The 18401-nt window shown below is 34.2% G+C and overlaps 1 protein-coding gene across 1 annotated transcript in view; it reads left to right on the top strand.

Annotated features, from left to right (window-relative positions):
• The window catches only part of EYS (eyes shut homolog), a 1185464-nt gene that overhangs the window by 91558 nt on the left and 1075505 nt on the right, over positions 1-18401 (top strand). The window contains 1 exon segment of the mRNA XM_010967844.3: positions 6495-6609. Within this exon segment, the coding sequence (XP_010966146.2) occupies positions 6495-6609 (115 nt within the window).

Raw genomic sequence — 18401 nt, 5'->3', positions numbered from 1 at the left:
ATGGGATGTTCCCTTATACTGGTTTGAGTTAAAGAGAAAAAGAGTACAGTTAATGACTATAGTTTTTAGCTGAGCAATTAAAAGGCAAAATTGCCATCATTTAAATGGTGAGAGCTGCAGATAAAGCAGAATTGAAATGTTTTTTCTTCCTTATCATCTCTTTTGTACACAAGAGAATGTACTTGTTTTAAAAATCGCCACTCTCCCTCAGTGGGTTCCTATAACATTTAAATAAAATCTAAAGTACTTTAAATGCATATCATGCTAGCTGTATTTTGTCTCTGCCTTTCCCTTCACCATTACCTTCTACCACGGTGACTCTGATTGCTCAGTTTCTGCCACTTTGGTCTACAAGAAGTTTCTTGAATACCTTAAGTATCTGCTTCAAATCCCTGTATGTGTTGGTTTTCTATCTATGGAACATTTTAACCAGAAATTATGGTACTCAATGTTCATTTCATTTAGGGTTTTATTCAAATACCATCTCCTCAAAGGTGTCTTTCCTGTTGCATTTAATAAATATTCCTAAAATAGCTCTTCTCAACTACTTTTTCTGCTTTAACCTGTCCTTATTTTTAAAATTTTACTGCCCTTATCTCAGTCTATCATTATATTTTATGCATTTATGATTTTCTGTGCCACAGTCTAAGCATACAGTGAGCCAGAGAAATTGCTGTTTTAATATTTTTAATACTAACTTTCTGTCTCCTAGGATGGAAGTATATCGTGCTCATTTGAATGGCCAAAATACATAAACTTGTTCTAATAACTGTATTTTAAATTTTGAAGAACCTATACATTATGTCTTGAGATCTGGATAGTTACTCAGTTGTCCAGTTTGTGCCAAAAAGATAAATTGATGAAACGAGTGGTCTATTGTTATACATTTGTCTGTGCCCATGTGTCTCAGACTGAGCCTCGAGCAGTACTGCAAAGCTTCTATTTTAAGAATGTTTTTATTTACTTCAAAAGCTTTTCTCTAGGAAGTGGAACATGACAGTGTTGAAACTGATACAAGTGAGTCTGCATCAGATTCTTGGTTGATGAATCCAAAGAATACAAAAGTAAACACAGTGTTCCATTTGAGACAAAAATTACAACTTAGAATAGAATGGTTCAGGCTGGGGGGTGGGGGTGGGGGGAGGAGTACCAGAACCCCCTCCAAGTGTTCAAACAAGTGATGAGTATTTCAAGATGATAGCGTCAGAGAAAACAATTCTGAGTTACTTTACAACTATCTCCTGTCAATATCCTAGAATAGTATTGAATTTGAAGGAGCTATTTCAGCAGCTGGAAACTTTTAAGCAAGAATATACTAAGTATCCAAAAGGGACCCTGTCTTCAATGCATACTGTCTTTGAAGCTAGCTCGTTAAAAAAATCAAATAATATTTAATTTTCAAGTTTCTTTGTTTTGTTTTATGTTTGCTGGGTACTTCATTATTTAATGCATTGCTTTAATACCTTTCTACCAGTCACTTGTTATAATGGCATCACACATTGTTTTATTTTATATAATTTATGATTTCCTTGATATTTTGGAAAAAATGTGTATTCCAACAACTTGTATTTGAAATATATCAAATATTTACATTCACTGATGATTTGTTTTATTTTATGAATTCTCTACACTTAAAAAATAAACAGCTGCAATAAATGCAAGGACTTCTGTATTACTGAAGCCTTTACCAAAATGCCGACGATGACATTTTGCTCTGGTACTGCTGGCATTATTCTGCTTGCTGGATGCTGTGTCCCCAACATGGCCTGACACTTCTCATTAAAATGAGTAGTATGTATTCCATCGGTAATTGAACAAAGTGTGGGGTATTCTGTCTGAGAAAGAGAGGAAAGCCAATTGTCCAATAAGTATTGGCCAAACTGACAAAATGCAGCCCAATAATGGAGATGCATTTAAGGCAGTTACAGGAAATCATCTTGAGGAAAAAAAAGGGGGGAGGGGGATAAAGTTGTTTTCTTTCTTTTCTCCTAGCTTTTTATTTCCCTTATCTCTCTTTTCTTCCTTTATGTGTGTCTTTGCAGTTCCTCTCTGCTTTTCCATGTATTATCTCCCTTTTTACCACTGAAAATGGTACCTTACACCTATTCCTCGTAATCATTTACAGCCCTCTTACCCTCCAGTCCCCCCAAAATATTTTGTTTCCTAATACTTTCGTGTTGATTATAAAATACTAGTTTGTATAAAATGTAACTATCCATTGGATATTCTAGGGAAATAATGATCTGAAAGGGGTTTCTTCCTCCTCTTCCCATATTTAAAGCAACTGCTTTCTTTGACCAAAATGGTTGCTGGAAACCTTGTGCAACTAAAATGAGTTAGGTCTTAGCCTCTCTCAACAGAAGCAATTTATGCAGACTTTTCTGGCTATGTGAGCTAGGCAAGTGTTTGTAAATTAGTGTAAGGAACACCAGGACAATAACCAGAAGAGAGTGGCTACTTTATCAGTACACTTTGACTATGTGAGGGTAGGTCAGAATCAGCCTACTTAGGTATTTTCCATCTCCTTTGCCACAATGAATTAACTCAGTTTTGAATTTAAGGACGGAAGGGATAAAAATGAGTTAGAATAAAATGGATACAATTTGAAGGAATTAGATTCTCTGGAGGACAGAGAGGACAACTTCGATGACTATCGTTAACATATGGAAAGAAATTCAAAAGGAGAGCAAAGACGTTACATGCACACACCAAGACTGCAGCAGAAAACCATACTTTTCATTTAAACTAGTAATATGAAAAATTCAAAGGGAAATAGTGACTCAAGTTATGGAAATCTAGAATGTTTCAATGGAAGAACTATTTTAAAGAGGAGGAAAAAATAAAGAGATGGGGATCTGCTTTGACCTCCATGCTGTACACTTGACTCTCACTCTCTCAGTTTCTGCTGGACTGATGGTAATTTGCCCATGAAGCTGTCCCTGGCAAACTTTGGGAAAAAAGCAACTACCAGTGCTTCCTGTCCACTTTCGTTTGCTTTATGTTTCTCTTGAAATATACTTAATTTTTATTTTCAGTCCTCTCCCACTAAAAGGTAAAACTCATGAGAGAAAGGGGTTTGTTCATCAAAATATTCATCTACCTGGAAGAATAACTATCTACAGCAGGAGCTCAAGAGTTATTTGTTGAGGAATTTAGTGGATAAATTAGGCAATGACATGATGAAGAAAGCTGAGTATCTGGGAGAATAGATGAAGCAGATCTAACACGAGAATGATGGCAGCTCTAGAAAGAGTAAAAAGAACATGTGAAAGAGAAGCAATAATTAATCAAATTATAGACTTTTTCTCTGAGCTGGAGAAAGACTGCATATTGACTCTCTAGCCAAGTTGATTGATGCATAGAGAAATATGTGTCAAACTTCAAGGCAGAAGTGACAATTTACTTACAAATGAAAAGTAGTCAAAGTGGTGTCACATTGTTTGTTTGCAATACTGGTAGTTTTGAGACAATAGAATAACATTTATAACCTCAGAAACACCTATAGACAACCTAGAGAAGATATTGCCTCCACCAAATATTACACCTGACTGCACTTTTTTCCATTTTTATTTTTGTATAATGATGTTCCCTCTCTCAATTGCTTTATTATACCTTCCAGGAAAAAAAAAAAATCTATCTCATGATCTTTTAAATACATGACTCTAGCTATGTTAATTGTAGTGTTTTTCTCTTGATATGAAATATAGTCAGTATAATTTTGCCCTAAGTCTTCATTTAAAACAAAATCACTTTATAAAAATACTTTCATGTAACTGTACATGTCCTGGAAATTTTTTTTTTTAAATCACTGTTTAATATTTACATCTATTATAAAGTCAAAAGCAAGGTATTAGGCTAATATAGTTTATTTTAGTAAGTTTGATGTATGAACAAGTAAAATAACTAAATGAAATAAAAATAATGGCATTTTTTTAATTGCCAAAATTTAGCTATAGAAGTTATTTGGCTGATATTTATACACCCAAGTTTATAATTATGAATTATATCTTTGCCATTATCAGTCTTAAATGATTCTGATACATTGTATTTTTAAGTGTTTATTTTTATATTTTCTCTTTTCTCCCCTTAATGCTACATGTTGTCAAATAGGAATTGCACGCTATGTTTTTATGTTTGGAGGGGTTGTGAAGTGATAATTCTGACTTTATTGTTTGTATTGAATATATATTACTTTAACCTATTTTTATTTTATAACATTTCCTTCTTAATTTATTTGGTGTTATCTAAATTTTTGCTGACCACTAAGTCATCTTCCTTTCTTATATGTTATTTCACCATATTTTCTTCTATATTGTATTTCATTAAAATCATATCTGTTTAAATCATGGGGCCAAAATTTTGATGCTATTTGAAATTTCTCTTGTCCTCTAGGTAGCTTTCCTTCATACGTGTCTCATCTTTATCGTTATAAACTGAATTTTTTTTTCATTTTAGTGATAGAATTTCTCAAAGGACCCATGTTGTTCAAGAGCTTGCTTTCATATTTTTCTTTGTTTTTGTTTTTTCTGGTTTAAATTCTTCACTGGCAAAAATATCGAAGCCCTCTCTTTCCTTGACTTCAATTGAGTTGAGAGGCTTTTGTTTTCCTTGTGGATGAAATTCAGGAGTTTCTCTGAATTCTGGGGCTCTGCTAGGTTCCCCAGAATAAGAGAAGCAAGGTTTCATCAAAGGGGTAACAGAGTACAATATACTTAAACCATACTTAATATTCACAACAGCACTAAAACTAGTGATATGACCAAAGCAACTAACTTCACTTCTCTGAGTATGTTTCTTCATTTATAGCATAATGGGCATAATAACTATCACATAGGTTTTATGAAAACTGAATGATAAAATCATAAAATTGTGTGAAAGCAACTAGCCTAGTGCACGGCACATTGCAAGTGCTGAAAAATTGCGTGGTTGTTCCTGATATAAGTGAAGAAGTGACTTTTTTCTACAAGGTTAAAGTGCAAAGCTGTGCCTCCAGCAGCAGGAAAGGTGCAGGATTACAGTGTTTCGCTGATGCTGTTCCAGGTGGACTCTGTCCGTGTGGCCTTGTTTTTATGAAATCATCCTGTTTTCTTATAATAAATTTTAAAAAATGAACATATGGCACAATTCGTCTTATTATTAAATCAGCTTGTAACAATTTAGTCTCAAGAAGCATGCTTTTTGGTCTGTATTCTCTAGTGTTTTCTGTAGAGACACATGGCCATTTAATTCGGTGCCACATTCACTTGATAATAAAAGTTTACTAAATGTGATTTAAAGGGCGGGGGTATTTCTCACAAATTAAGGAGAATGAGGACAAAGAAAGCCTGAACACCAGCATGCGTTCCTCAGCACCTTGTCAGTTGCAGCCAGTGCGCTGCAGTGGACCGAAATCCAGGCTATTTCCTCTGTGTCTCGGACTTTGGATGGTGATGCCATTGGCTAGGAATGCCAGGGGCCCTCAACTGGAACCAGAATTGTGGCTGCACCTGCCCTTGTGGTTCTTTTATTACAATTTCAAGACACACATCAGAAATGACCACCAGGGAACTTAGTAAAAGCAAGGCATAATAATTCTCACAGGTCCTGGAGAATGAACAGCATGGCTGAGGGCCCTGCATCAAGGTGGCATGTAGAAAGAGAAGCAGAGAGAAACAGAGAGGGAGAGAGGCACGGCCCTGGGGTTTTCTCTTTACTGGGTTTGAGGGTGGGGCTTAGGGTTTCACTGGTCCAATCATCATTGGTGAATTTAAAACATGGCAGTGGGAATTAGCAGGGAGAGGAAGGTCAGTCCGAGCTTTCTAAAAGGGGAACTCCTTGGATGCGGGACATTGGCTTCTTAGCTAGCCGTGTAGGTGGTTGGTGTCACACAACTGGCGACATGTTTACTGGAGATGGATGTCTGAAATAGCACTCGAAAAGCTCATTGTCAGGCACTTAACTACACAATTGCTTTGAAAAATGTAAATATGACAACGAACAAACAAACAGAACCATGTAATTAGCCCAACTATGACTCTACCCTTATTGTCCACTGCAACTCTTTCCACTGTGTCTAAAATTTGTGAGTGTTGCCATTAACTTCTGATAATACAGCATCATGATTCAACTAAACATTAGATATCTCATTTTTCATCTTCTTTTTTTTCACATTTCAACCATAGTTTCATCTATCCCAACTGATTTCCAAAACCTGCATTTCATTGTTAAATATCCATTTAGGCCAAAGTTGATTTCACTCTTAAATTTTCTAAAGGTAATATGAAGGCCATTCAGTGAAAATGTAGTTTATCCAAATTTCCTCTAAATAGATAAATAGTTTTCTCCTTTGCTGAGTACAAGTCTCCATGGACAAAATCAATGATTGAAAACATGGCACAATAGTAAATGTTGTAGGTAATTTAAAGAAAGCATTATTATTTGGGGCAGACAGTTAGTGAACTTCTGTGAAAATATTTAAATTGCAACTTTTCTTACTTATGCTGATGTGTTTACAGTGGTACGGCAGGACTGACTGGAAAAAACTGTGAGAAAGTAGTTGACCACTGTAGACTGCTCAGCGTCAACTGTCTGAATGAAGGATGGTGTTTCAATATAATTGGAAGATTCAGAGTAAGTAATTTAATCCATGACAAAGTAATTTAGCACTTCAAGGTACTACAGCTTCTGGCAGTCTATTTCAAATGCTTTTATTAACATAAGCCAGAGAAATATTTCGTTCTCTGTATATTTAAACATGAGTTATGTAAAGTTTAGTAATGGGGATTTTTAACTTATAAGAATTATGTTGGGAAGGCATTATTAAGTATTCTAGGGAATGTTTTTCTTATAAAATAATTATATAGCTACTTGAGTGCTGGCGCTGTCTCTGTATATGTAAACCACAGTTACTAATGCCTTAAGCTCTTGAACTAGATGGGGAACAAAATTTGTCTGGTCATTTTTAGTCAGCATATAAAAAATAATTATTTTTTATTTGTAGTTTTTGAAGTGACTTTACAAATACAGAGTGTGCATATTGCATGCAGTAATGCATAGCCTACAACTCAGCAATTCTACTTTTGGGTATGTCTAAATTGGAGAAATGATCAAATATGTACTGAAAGAGATGCATAAAAGAATTTCCACTCCACATATGAAGCAAACTAGAGTTTACAGATAGGAGAATGGATAAACTAATCATGGCATAGTTATACCATGGGATTATAAAGAGTGATTCAAATAGTGAACAACAGCTGTATGTATTAATACTTATGAATATTAAAATATAATGTGTAATTTTAAAATATTATTATAAAAGTATATATGTACAATGTGATAATGATTAATTAAAATTTTGAAACACAAACATATCCATATTTGTTTTTATAGCATAAATCTATAGCAAAAGTGTAAACACATGCATGAGTTATTTATGTTCCGGGTTACTAGAAAGGCAGCTGATAGGGACATAGGTGGGGAGGTGAAGTTGGGTAGATGGGAGTTCCAATGTATCTGCAATGCTTTATTTTTTAAAAATCATTTTTTTGGCAAATAGGGACAGTAAGATCATGTTCACTTTATTATTTTCTCTATTTTTCTGTATTATAAAATATTTCAACAAAATATTTTGAAAAAAAATGTAAAGCCAACGTACAGAGTGGACCATGGACAAACATATATGTGTACTTTTGCAAACATATGATAAAATATAACAATGTTACTATACAAGAATATATACTATAAGAACTTAATATTTACTTAGCATCTATAGTACTATTGGCTATTATAGTGCAACATTTCTGATCATTACCTCATTTGATCTTTACAGAAATGCCATTTATCTCATAGAAAAATAAACTGTCTCCTGAGCTTTTGATTATTTCCTTAAGTTCACATATATCAATAAGGATAGATGAAGTGAGATTTGAACTACTCTGTGTGACTCCAGAATTCATACTTTCAAGCACTATACGTATCTATTTTCAATACAAAGGATTTCTTTTCCTCTTAAAATGTATCTATCTACCCTTTCCTTAGTAAGAAATTGTTTAAAATTATCTAATTGAAATGTCTCTCCCTCTTTGGTTTGAATTGGTTTTATATTATCATGTTTATGTTTTGGATTTTGGTTCCTATTTTGTTTCAGGATAATCTCTGAGCATTTATCTCTGACTTCTATTTAGCATTTTTTCCTCCTCCACCACCATCTTTCCCTGGGAGACCTCATCTATTTCAGTGCCTCAACAATTATCTATATGTTACTGACTCTAAATCCAATTTGAATTTATTAAAGGAATTTGACTAGACTTTCCATCACCTTGCAGACTCCATTTTTTGTGTGTGTAATTCTACTTTGTCTAATAAATGCCAATCGATAAAATATTAGCAAGAAAGAAATGCTAATTGACCTCCTCATGTAGTTAAAATTTAGGTGATGATGAGGATAATGTAGCTTACTAAAAGTTTTTAACATCATAATAATTTTAACACCTTTATTGTAGTATGATTACTATATAGTAAACTATATATATTTCAGATGTACAATTTGATGAATTTTGATAGATGTGCACCCCAATGAAACCACTACCACAATCAAGATAGCTAATATTTTCATCACTTCCCAAGAGGTGCATAATAATTTTCAAACACATGGTTGTCCCTACTGATTAATACTCCTAGTTTTGGCTTTATTGATTTCTGAAGCAGTTTATATTTAAATTAATTTAGTGAAACATTTAGTATATATTTACAACTATATTGTTCAGATTATATAATAGTTATACGTGCTGAGAATTAACAGTGTCTGTGATATTTAAGTTCAATATAATATATTAGAGAAAATAAAACACTGTATAGTATATTCAATTTTTGGCATGCAAATATAAAATGTATTTTTCTAGATTATAACATTTTTGGAATTCTATAACTGATTTTTTCTACTTTAATGATGTATTACTAGCTTTTGAATATGTCAACTAATTTCAAAGAGAGCGTTTTATGAGCTATCACATTTTAGAAAGACATATAAACTCTTCCTTCTCCTATTGAGAGAAAACAAATATACTTTACATTCAGAGGGAAAAAGAAGAGAGAGGGCATAAAACAAGCAAAAAGTAATATGATGCACTTAAATTCGAGTGTATTCAGGATCATAGTAAAGATGCATTGACTACACACTCCAGTTAATAGGCAGATTATTAATAATATGTTAAGCAAAACCCAAACAAATATTTAATAGATAAACAAGATTATAGTGTATAGCACAGGGAAATATACACAAGATCTTGTGGTAGCTCACAGAGAAAAAGATGTGACAATGAATATATATATGTTCATGTATAACTGAAAAATTGTGCTCTACACTGGAATTTGATACAACATTGTAAAATGATTATAAATCAATAAAAAATGTTAAAAAATAAATAAAAAATAAGAGACATATTTTATATGAAAACATAGATATATATTGAAAGTAAAATAGAAAAGATATACACATAAAAATTAAGCAAATGAAGTATTATTGTAACATTATTAATAATAGAATTCAACATAAGGAAATGTCCAAGATAGATGTTATTTCAACATAACTGAGTAAAGTCATCAAGTCAAATTATACATTTAATAACAGAACTTCAAAATACATGTAGCAGAAACTGAAAGAACCCTAAGGAGAAGTAAGTAAAACTACAGTTGTAGTTGAGATGCGCACACTTCTCCTTCGGTAACTGGTACAAGTACAGAAAAGTGTAAGGACACACGAGGTTTGAATGACACTCAGTGCACGTACCTAGCATGACAGTGCGTTACACCCACCCGCTGCGACTGCTTGTTCTTTTAACAGCACGCAAGACGTCCCCAAGCAAGACTACGTCCTTGGCAATAAAGCAAGTCAATAAACTTTAAAGGTTTGAAATCACAGCAAATATATTTTCTGACTGCCACGAATTATAGAAAAAACTATTGAGAAAATCATTTATAAATGAAAATAACCTTGGCTGATGCTGCCCACTTTTCTACACAGTGACCCACCGCTCCTGCACTCCTGGCCCTGCTTTCCCTCTCTCCCCACGGCCGAGAAAAGTCAAAAGTCTTTTGTTCAGGATCCTTGGGGTCCCTTCACACCACAGGGAAGGATGAGACAGCGTTTTCATGTGTGTACAGGGAAAACAGAACTTGATAGAAACGCAGTGGGTGACAGTTTAGTAAATGCACCTGAGATTTCCTGTCAATAATAATTCAAAATCTAGAAATACCTGAAGTGAGGAAACAAGATTATATCAAATGTGTAGCAAGTATTCACTAGATTGTTACTTTATTCTAGAATAAAAGGAATCCCATAGCTAAAAAATAATAATGTACCCTCATCCTAGAAACGCATCCAGTTTAGGCTACAGTTTTAAAGTGTATTCGTATTTTTTGAAAATAATCAAATCAAAACGTTTAGTAAAGCATAGTTACATGAGCCTAACTACAATTTGGCTCGTATATTTGTATGGATATATGACATGCAGCTGCTTGTAATGACATAAGATATCGTGTGAACTTTCTGGGCTGGAGGAAAGGTCAACAGGCATGGCGGTTCTGCTCCGACATAGATCATCTTCCCAGGGCGTCCAGACACCAGAGAAGACTGTGTATCAGGAGGCCAGGCTTTCCCAGGCAGCATGAAGTGCAGGGGAGGGAGCGAGTTCCAAGACACAAGGTGATGTAGCTTCTGAGGTCATCCATCCCCATAATCATTTAGGACTTTATAATGTTTTAATAAACATAAACTTTCCCTGGAATATGTGAATTGCTTTTATAGAAACAGTGAGCTATCTGAGGTCTGTGACCTGTGTGGTCGAGGAACAACAGAGAAGCAGGGAGAGGAGAGCAAGGTGGAGGAGAGGGTTTGAGGAGTCACAGAGAGGCCCTGAGTTAATCTTGGATCTAAGGAAAGATCAAGATAAATCGGAGTTCTGATGGCTACTGGGCTCCTTATGGTAACTGTATTATACAGATGCGTGCAGTATAGGCTGAAAATAAATAAACTAACAATTTGATAATAATTTACTCTAATTAGACTAAAATTATAATCAGAAAAATATTTCTTTTGAATATTTATTTAATTGAAATAAGATGAACACTAAAGCATACCCACAATGACTTTAAGATTAGGAAGTTTATATTAAATGCAACAGTTTGGACAATATTTAGGGTAAAAAAAACCCACAAAAACCTATAGGTGAGAATCTTATTAATTCTAAGCCATGCTCTTCATCATGAGTTAAATTTCTCAATTTTCAATTCATTTTCTTTATAATTGTAGTGGCATAAGCATGGTGAATTCTCTCATTGAAATTGTGATGAGGAATTTCCAATCGAGCACTTTTACAATGTCAATTCCATTCTCAATATTAATAATTTAAACGCCCTTGTGATAAAACAATTGTTACTTCCCAGTTGAGGAGTCAGATTTCTAATAATCACTACATATGAATAAATCACTGAAGAAATTAAGAGCTCATGGCAAAAAAAAAAGTCTTATTATAATCTTCATGTGTATCAAAATTTTAAATATCTGATTGATATTGTGTGCATTATAAAGTAAAAACATAGGCACGATACAATTAAATACTATTTGCATCACTTCATAGCAATGGTTTAGGATGTCTTAAGAGTTTCAGTGATTTACCAATAAATTTAATTTCGTTTGAATAGATAATGCACATAGTCAGAACCGCAATTTCTGGCTTGTGTGTATCACAACATTTTATAGCTTCCTGAGGTTATGACAGAATTATTGGCTGCTGCCCATTCTACCATTAAAGAAAATGCCCCGAGAGCTTTGTGCACAGTCCTTTGTTTCCCTTCCTTTACAACCGGTTCAGGAACACAGATTGAAGGAAGCAGTTTATGTTTTATCTCATCTTTTTGAACATCCCTTATGAGGCTTCTCGGGTGAACCAACAAAAACCAAAATTTAAAGCTCATGTAGTTTAACTTTACCATCTGTTTTATTTCTCTCTTCTATTTCCATCTTCTAGTTAAATCTTTTTTTTTTTTAACAATTATTTTCAACAAGCATGTCTTATGCAAACTCACAGTGAAAGAATAAAGCTCAAATTAGAATTCCACATGCGTACGGGTTGCATTGGAGGTAGAATTTAGAATTCTAAAATTTAGTTTCAATGACAGAAAATCTAGGCAGAATCTCTCCCTGTCTCTCAGTCTCTCTCTCATACACACACACACACACACACACACACACACACACACACACACACACACACACAGAAGAATTTGAAGGCTCTCATAGGTAGACTTTCCAAGACTAGACTAGGTAAGTATTTAACCAGACGCTCAATGTGATCTATTTCTTGTTGCTCACTCTGAAACACCATCCCATGGTCTCTTTGACGTTTCTGGAAGAACCCAGGCATGTTCCTGCCTCAAGGCCTTTGTCTTGAATATTTTGACCCAAGTGTCTGGTTTGTGGGTTCCTTCACTCTGCTAGGTTTTTTCTCAAGTGTTTGCCTTTGGTGAGTCCTTCCCTAGACTCTTGATCTAAAATGTGGATGCTGTCCTGGCCCATACCTGTCACCTCCTTTTACTGTGGCTCTTCTTAATAGCTATTGACATCTGGTTCCCAGATAACAATACAGTCCTTCCTGTCTCTCCTTTATTGTCTGTCAGACTAGATTAGGCTGAAATGTAAGCTTTATGAAGGTCAATAACTTTGTTTCTTTGTGTAGGAGTAAACTTCTTCCAGAAAATACAGCAAAATTCCAGCAAAGGCCAGTCAGGCCAGCTGTAGTTGATGGGAGCCTATTTGAAATGAGTCTTCTCTGTAGGAAAAGCCAGATTCCATAGACTGACTAACTTTTCTGTTAATAATGGAGTAGTCAAAGCCAGCACGACATGAGATTGGGAGAGAGATGCAGTTGGTAAAATGCAGGAAGAATTATGTGACACATAAAATCACTCCCAATTTTTTTTATGTAAAGTATTCTAAAAGTCAGCAAATCAAAGAAAGAGGCATTAGGTAAACTAAGTGTGATATTAACATTCAAAATATTGGTTTTCACACATACAAAAAAATGACAAAATATAAAATTCACACTATAATGTGCTACAAACTCCTAAATTGAGCAAAAATGATGAAACCATTTCCTATTGGCCCAAGAATGACATACTAAGCTTCTAAACATACCTGCTAATTGTTCTCTTAACCAGTTAACATACCAATATTTTCATTCCTTATCAATCCTCAGGGATACTTTCTTTGGGTTTAGGGATTGGATGACTAGGGTCATAGTTTGTACTACAGACATACAGACATCTGTGGGAAAAAAATAGTTAAGGTCAAAAACAATAAACCCCCAGAGGAACCAAGTGGGGTTTGCCCACTAGGGGACACTTGGCAATGTCTAGGGACATTTTTGGTTGTCACAAATAGGGGTTGGGGCTTCAACTGAAGTCTGGTGTGTAGAGGACAGGTTTGACGCCAAGCATCCTACAGTGCACACGACAGCCTTCCACAGCAAAGAAATACCAGGTCCAAAATATCTGCTTTGCTGTGGTTGAGATACCTGCTTTAGAAGGATGTTTAGGATATGGACATTGGGAAATAGTAAAACTTGTGCACAGAAAGAAAAGTAGACTTTATGAAAATTAGAAGAAGCTCTAAATTAAAGAGAGATTTCTATCTCACACTAGCAGACCTATAACATAAGACAGATTCCAGGTTAAGAAGTGTTTTTCGGTTGGCATAGAGTTGGTTAAGCCAAAATTCTTTTCTATTATTATTCTTCCTTAGTTAGGAGCAGACTAGTTGCTTTCAATTCAGAAAACTCTGCTTCTCAATCCTTCCCTCTGAAATACTCAGATTAAATTCATCTGAATGTTTTTCTTCTTATTTATATTATTGAACAAATGTTCAATGAAAAGTTGGGAGGAGTTAAGTTGCATGAACTGGTATCATAAGAGTGAGTTCTCTCTATTTTTTTAGGGGAAGGGGAGGCAGAAACAGGATTCCAGATTTATTAAACATAAAAATAAAGCTAAATAAAGCTAAATTAAATAGCCATTGAACTGCTTGAAGTAGCTTCAGGAATGCCATGTGATTAGAATCCACTTGAATAATCTGCTGATCCACGCCTTATACCTCGGAGACAGGTCCTCCTCTGATCTCTCTTTCATAGATTTCTCGATGGCTTTTGAGTCTACTTCATTAATTGTGTAGTTTACCCTGCTCTTGTTCAGATTTTTGCCAGGTAAGTTGACTCCTGTCTAAAATGATGTTTGACAGAGACTCGCATGCACACACTGGCTTTTAGCACTTAAGTCTTTTTCATTGGTAGATGTTACTTATTTACTCTAGTTCTTCAGTATATTTTATTTTATTTCCTGTAACGGAGGTACTGGGGATTGAACCCAGGACCTTGTGCACACCAGGCATGCACTCTGCCACTGAGCTGTACTCCCTACCCCCTGCAGTATATTTTAATCATTTGAGTCATGTCATTTTAAACAAGCAAGCAAAAACAACATGCTTTGACTTGGAAAACGTTTTTCAAAGAATACAAGAGACTAATCTTTCCTAGGTTGCATAGTTAAGCAATTTTCTAATGAGTACATTGCCCTAAGATTGTTAGTCACAAAAAGTGGTAGAAACTTCTTTGATGGTCAAACTCACATAATGTCATCTGGGTCCTCTTGATTTTGCCTTCCTAGGCGGCAAGCAGTAATAAAGCAGCACAGGGTCCCAGCTTAGAAGGATTAAGGGAAATTGAAGTTACCTCACGGCTTCCATTGTTTCTCAATAGCTCTTGTACAGGAAATGTATAAGTGTCTTAATAGTCATGCCAAGACAAAAATAAAAATACTCAGGAAGTGGTGTTTATGTCACTGTCACTTGTACATGCAGGTGTAAACTGATTGGTTTGCAGTAACTAGTACTTTGTGATTCTACACATTTTCTACTGATTAATTATTAATCAATTAGTACTAGTCTTTTCATAGGAAGAAATTTAAGAGGGATTTAAGTGATGAATATATTCAAAAACTTCTCTCACACTTAAAATTTTTTTTTGAGATAAAAGGGTTTTTTTTGTTTTTTAATTTTTTTAATGTAAAATTCTGTAGGTAGATGTAAAAAACAGTTGTGGTCACACTTAAAATTTGACTTGATTTTATGTCATGCCATTACAAGAGCAAGAATGGAGGAAGTTATAAGCATATATTTTATCATTCCTTTTGCTTATTTTCAGCAGGATTTTTATATCAAGTGATAAAGTAAATTAAAACAGTTCTATAAGAAGTGACAGCTTAATTTCTCCTAATTAGTGTGATTTCTGTGAACGGTTGAAATGCTCATATTTGTAAGGAACAAATATAAACACTTGAAATGCCTCAGTGAAAGTAGAAGTGCCAATATGTCTTCATTAATAATGAAACAGAAAAGTGAAAAAATATCACTCTTGAAGAAATTTTTACAATTTACAAATTGCCTCTTAAAAATTTAAGAGAAATCACTGGTGAAACTATTTTAAAAAGTGTGGTTATTGACATAAATCCCATTTGTATTATATTTTGGATCATCAAGATGGTGACTTTCCTCCCCAAATGCTCGTGAACAGGAGTTAGGGCCGTAAGACCTGTAATAAGCTACATCAGAAGTAGATATTACATAAACTGAAGGCACAACTTTCCTGAATAGTTTCTGGGAATCCAGAGTATGGTTGGTTGAATAGTGGTGCCCTGAGATACGTGCATGTCCCAATCCCAAAAACCTATGAATGTTACCTTTTATGAAAAAGAAGCTTTGTAGATGTGGTTAACACAAGGTTCTTGATAGGAGGGGACTATCCTAGATTATCCAGATGGGCTTGATTTAATCACATGAATCCTTATACGAGGGCCCCAGAAGGAGTCAGGGACCCAGAAAGTGACGTGATGGCAGAGATTGGAGTGATGTTCTCTGAAGATGCAGGAAGAGTCCATTGGCCAAGGGATGTGGGTACCCACCAGATGCCAAAAAGGCACTAAAACAAGCCTCCCCTCAGAGTCCTCCTAAAACCTTGACTTGACCCCAGCAGGATGGATTTCAGATGTCTCATCTCCAGAAATATAAAATAATAAATGTTTTAAACTACTAAGGTTATAGTAACATATTACAGCCACAACAGGAAATAAACACACAGAAATTTCAAGAAGATTTATAGTTAGCACAAAAATAAATTTACTAGCTGAAAATGGTTAGTGAAGCTCTAATGAACAATAGTCACTCAAAATTTAGACTCGCGGATACTGTCTACCTGTCACGACGAGGGGCTGTTTCCTTAGACTGAGAGTGAAAGGGAAAGAGAAGAGAGAGCTGCAGATACGTAAGCATATTTGTGCATTTTTTAAAATATTAAGTATTTTTCCTACCTCCTTTCCCTAGCTCTTCATAATTTTTTATGACCTAAATCTGGGAATGAGCAGAAAAGGGAGTGAAAATTGCTGGCAGATGGGTGACCACTATAAGAATGTTGCACATACTGAAAGAATCAACGTGATGGTTTTTTATTGGCTACTGCCATTATATTTTGATTAGGTTTACTATGAGCATGTCTGGGTCATTTTCTAATTATTCTTACATCTGTCATGAGAAAAGAGAAAGGAATTTTCTTCACTAATTCTTTGTCAATAACTAAATTTCCTCAGCCTGGTTGTCACCTGAGAGCTAACTCTGTTTAATCTTTCTAGGTGTCCTTCACAAAGTTAGGTTGTCTTTTTGCAAGCAATTTGTCTCAACTCACAAAAATTCCTTCTGACGATATGCTGATGACTGGAACTCTTAAAATGAGGTGCAAAGTTTAATGACATAATTGTTCCCAAAAGGCGTGATATCACCTCATTAAATTTTCATGCAAAGAAAAGTAAAATTACTCATTCCATTTGATCAGTGAATATAGAAATCAGGAAACATAAAGTAAATTTCAGTTCAAAAAATTTATGTGCCTGTTTTCTTATTTCATGACATTCTAATATGTCGATCATGTACTTTTAATACACATTTTTTGTATCTTCAGTAATGATGATAGGAACTCGGTGGTGTTATTCTGGGTGAATGAGCTAAACTTTAAATGACCTCAACTGACCCAGAACAATTCATTGTCCCTGAATTTCCTCATTAAGACTACTGATATAAAAGGTAGATATAAGAAAAACCTGAGTGAAATACAAAGTTACCTAGAATCACTCCCAAAGAGAAGGATGCCTTGATGAATTTTATTATTTTTAATTTGGTCTCTTTTCTGAGGGCCAAGAGTTAAAAAAATGTCTGAAACTCAAGTTCTTCAATGAAGTGGGCTATTATTAATTCATGCCAAATATCTTATATTAAAGCTTTATTTACTCTGCAGTTTAGTGCTATTAATCGAGCATATCTACACTTGTTTTCTACTCAGTGACTAATCAAATGCATACATTGATTTCTTTAAATATTTCTCATGTAATAAAATTTTCTGATCAATGGTCTAAACTTTAAAACAATGGTTTATAAATAATATCATTTAACCACATTTCTAAGGTTAGAAAATTTGCTTTGGAAAGACTGCTTCAATATGTCTAACATGACTTGAAATAAAATAAGCAAAAACATTTAGTTGATTATATTTTGAACCAAAGTTTGAGGAAAATCATAGTCTACTCCAATGGTTATTTATTAGAAGGAACACTCAACAGTTACCGTGGTTTATATAGGCAAAACCAGTGTTCATAGGATGTTATAAGAAATTATTTAAAAAACTAGACTTCTGAAGTATGTTTAAGAAAAAATATTCAATAGAATTTGAGAAAACAGGTGGAACATTTAAGTTTCTGTATGTAAAGGCTGAAATCAGTGTGGTAAAGATTGATTATACAAGAATATTACTTTTTTTTAGGGAAATATTCACTTGGATAAATACTTTACAGATAGAAAAGATGCTTAATAAATACTATATTTAAATATTTAGGTAATAGCAAAATGCAACTACAGATGAGTTTAAATATTACAACCCAATGCTAAAAAAAAAACCTGATTTGTATTAAAACAGATGAATGATTAAATATTAACTAAGTTTCAACTACTTAAAAAAGCAAAAAGGATAAAAAAGTGTGTATGAGTCACTCTTAGCTTGTTAAGGATGTACTTTTCCTGGGATGGCAACCTTATCAGAAAGCTCTGATTGTGCTGTGAAAAACAGTGCCAGTTAGAAAATTGAAAATCCTGTGGAAACAAATGATATATTGTTAAAGGAGTTGAGGTATTTTTCCTTCTTCAGAAAAGGTGAAATTTAATTATAGAGGAAAAAAAAAAGCATAGAGTAAATATGTTATCTTGAAAAATAAAACTGAAGTTGTTTAATTAATGAATTAATTGTTTTATTTAATGTTATACCACTGTTGTAAGA

This window comes from Camelus bactrianus, chromosome 8, assembly GCF_048773025.1.
Source record: "Camelus bactrianus isolate YW-2024 breed Bactrian camel chromosome 8, ASM4877302v1, whole genome shotgun sequence".
In the NCBI taxonomy this organism is placed as follows: domain Eukaryota; kingdom Metazoa; phylum Chordata; class Mammalia; order Artiodactyla; family Camelidae; genus Camelus; species Camelus bactrianus.
Note: the sequence above shows the minus strand (reverse complement) of the source record. Positions and strands in the feature narration are given on the sequence as shown.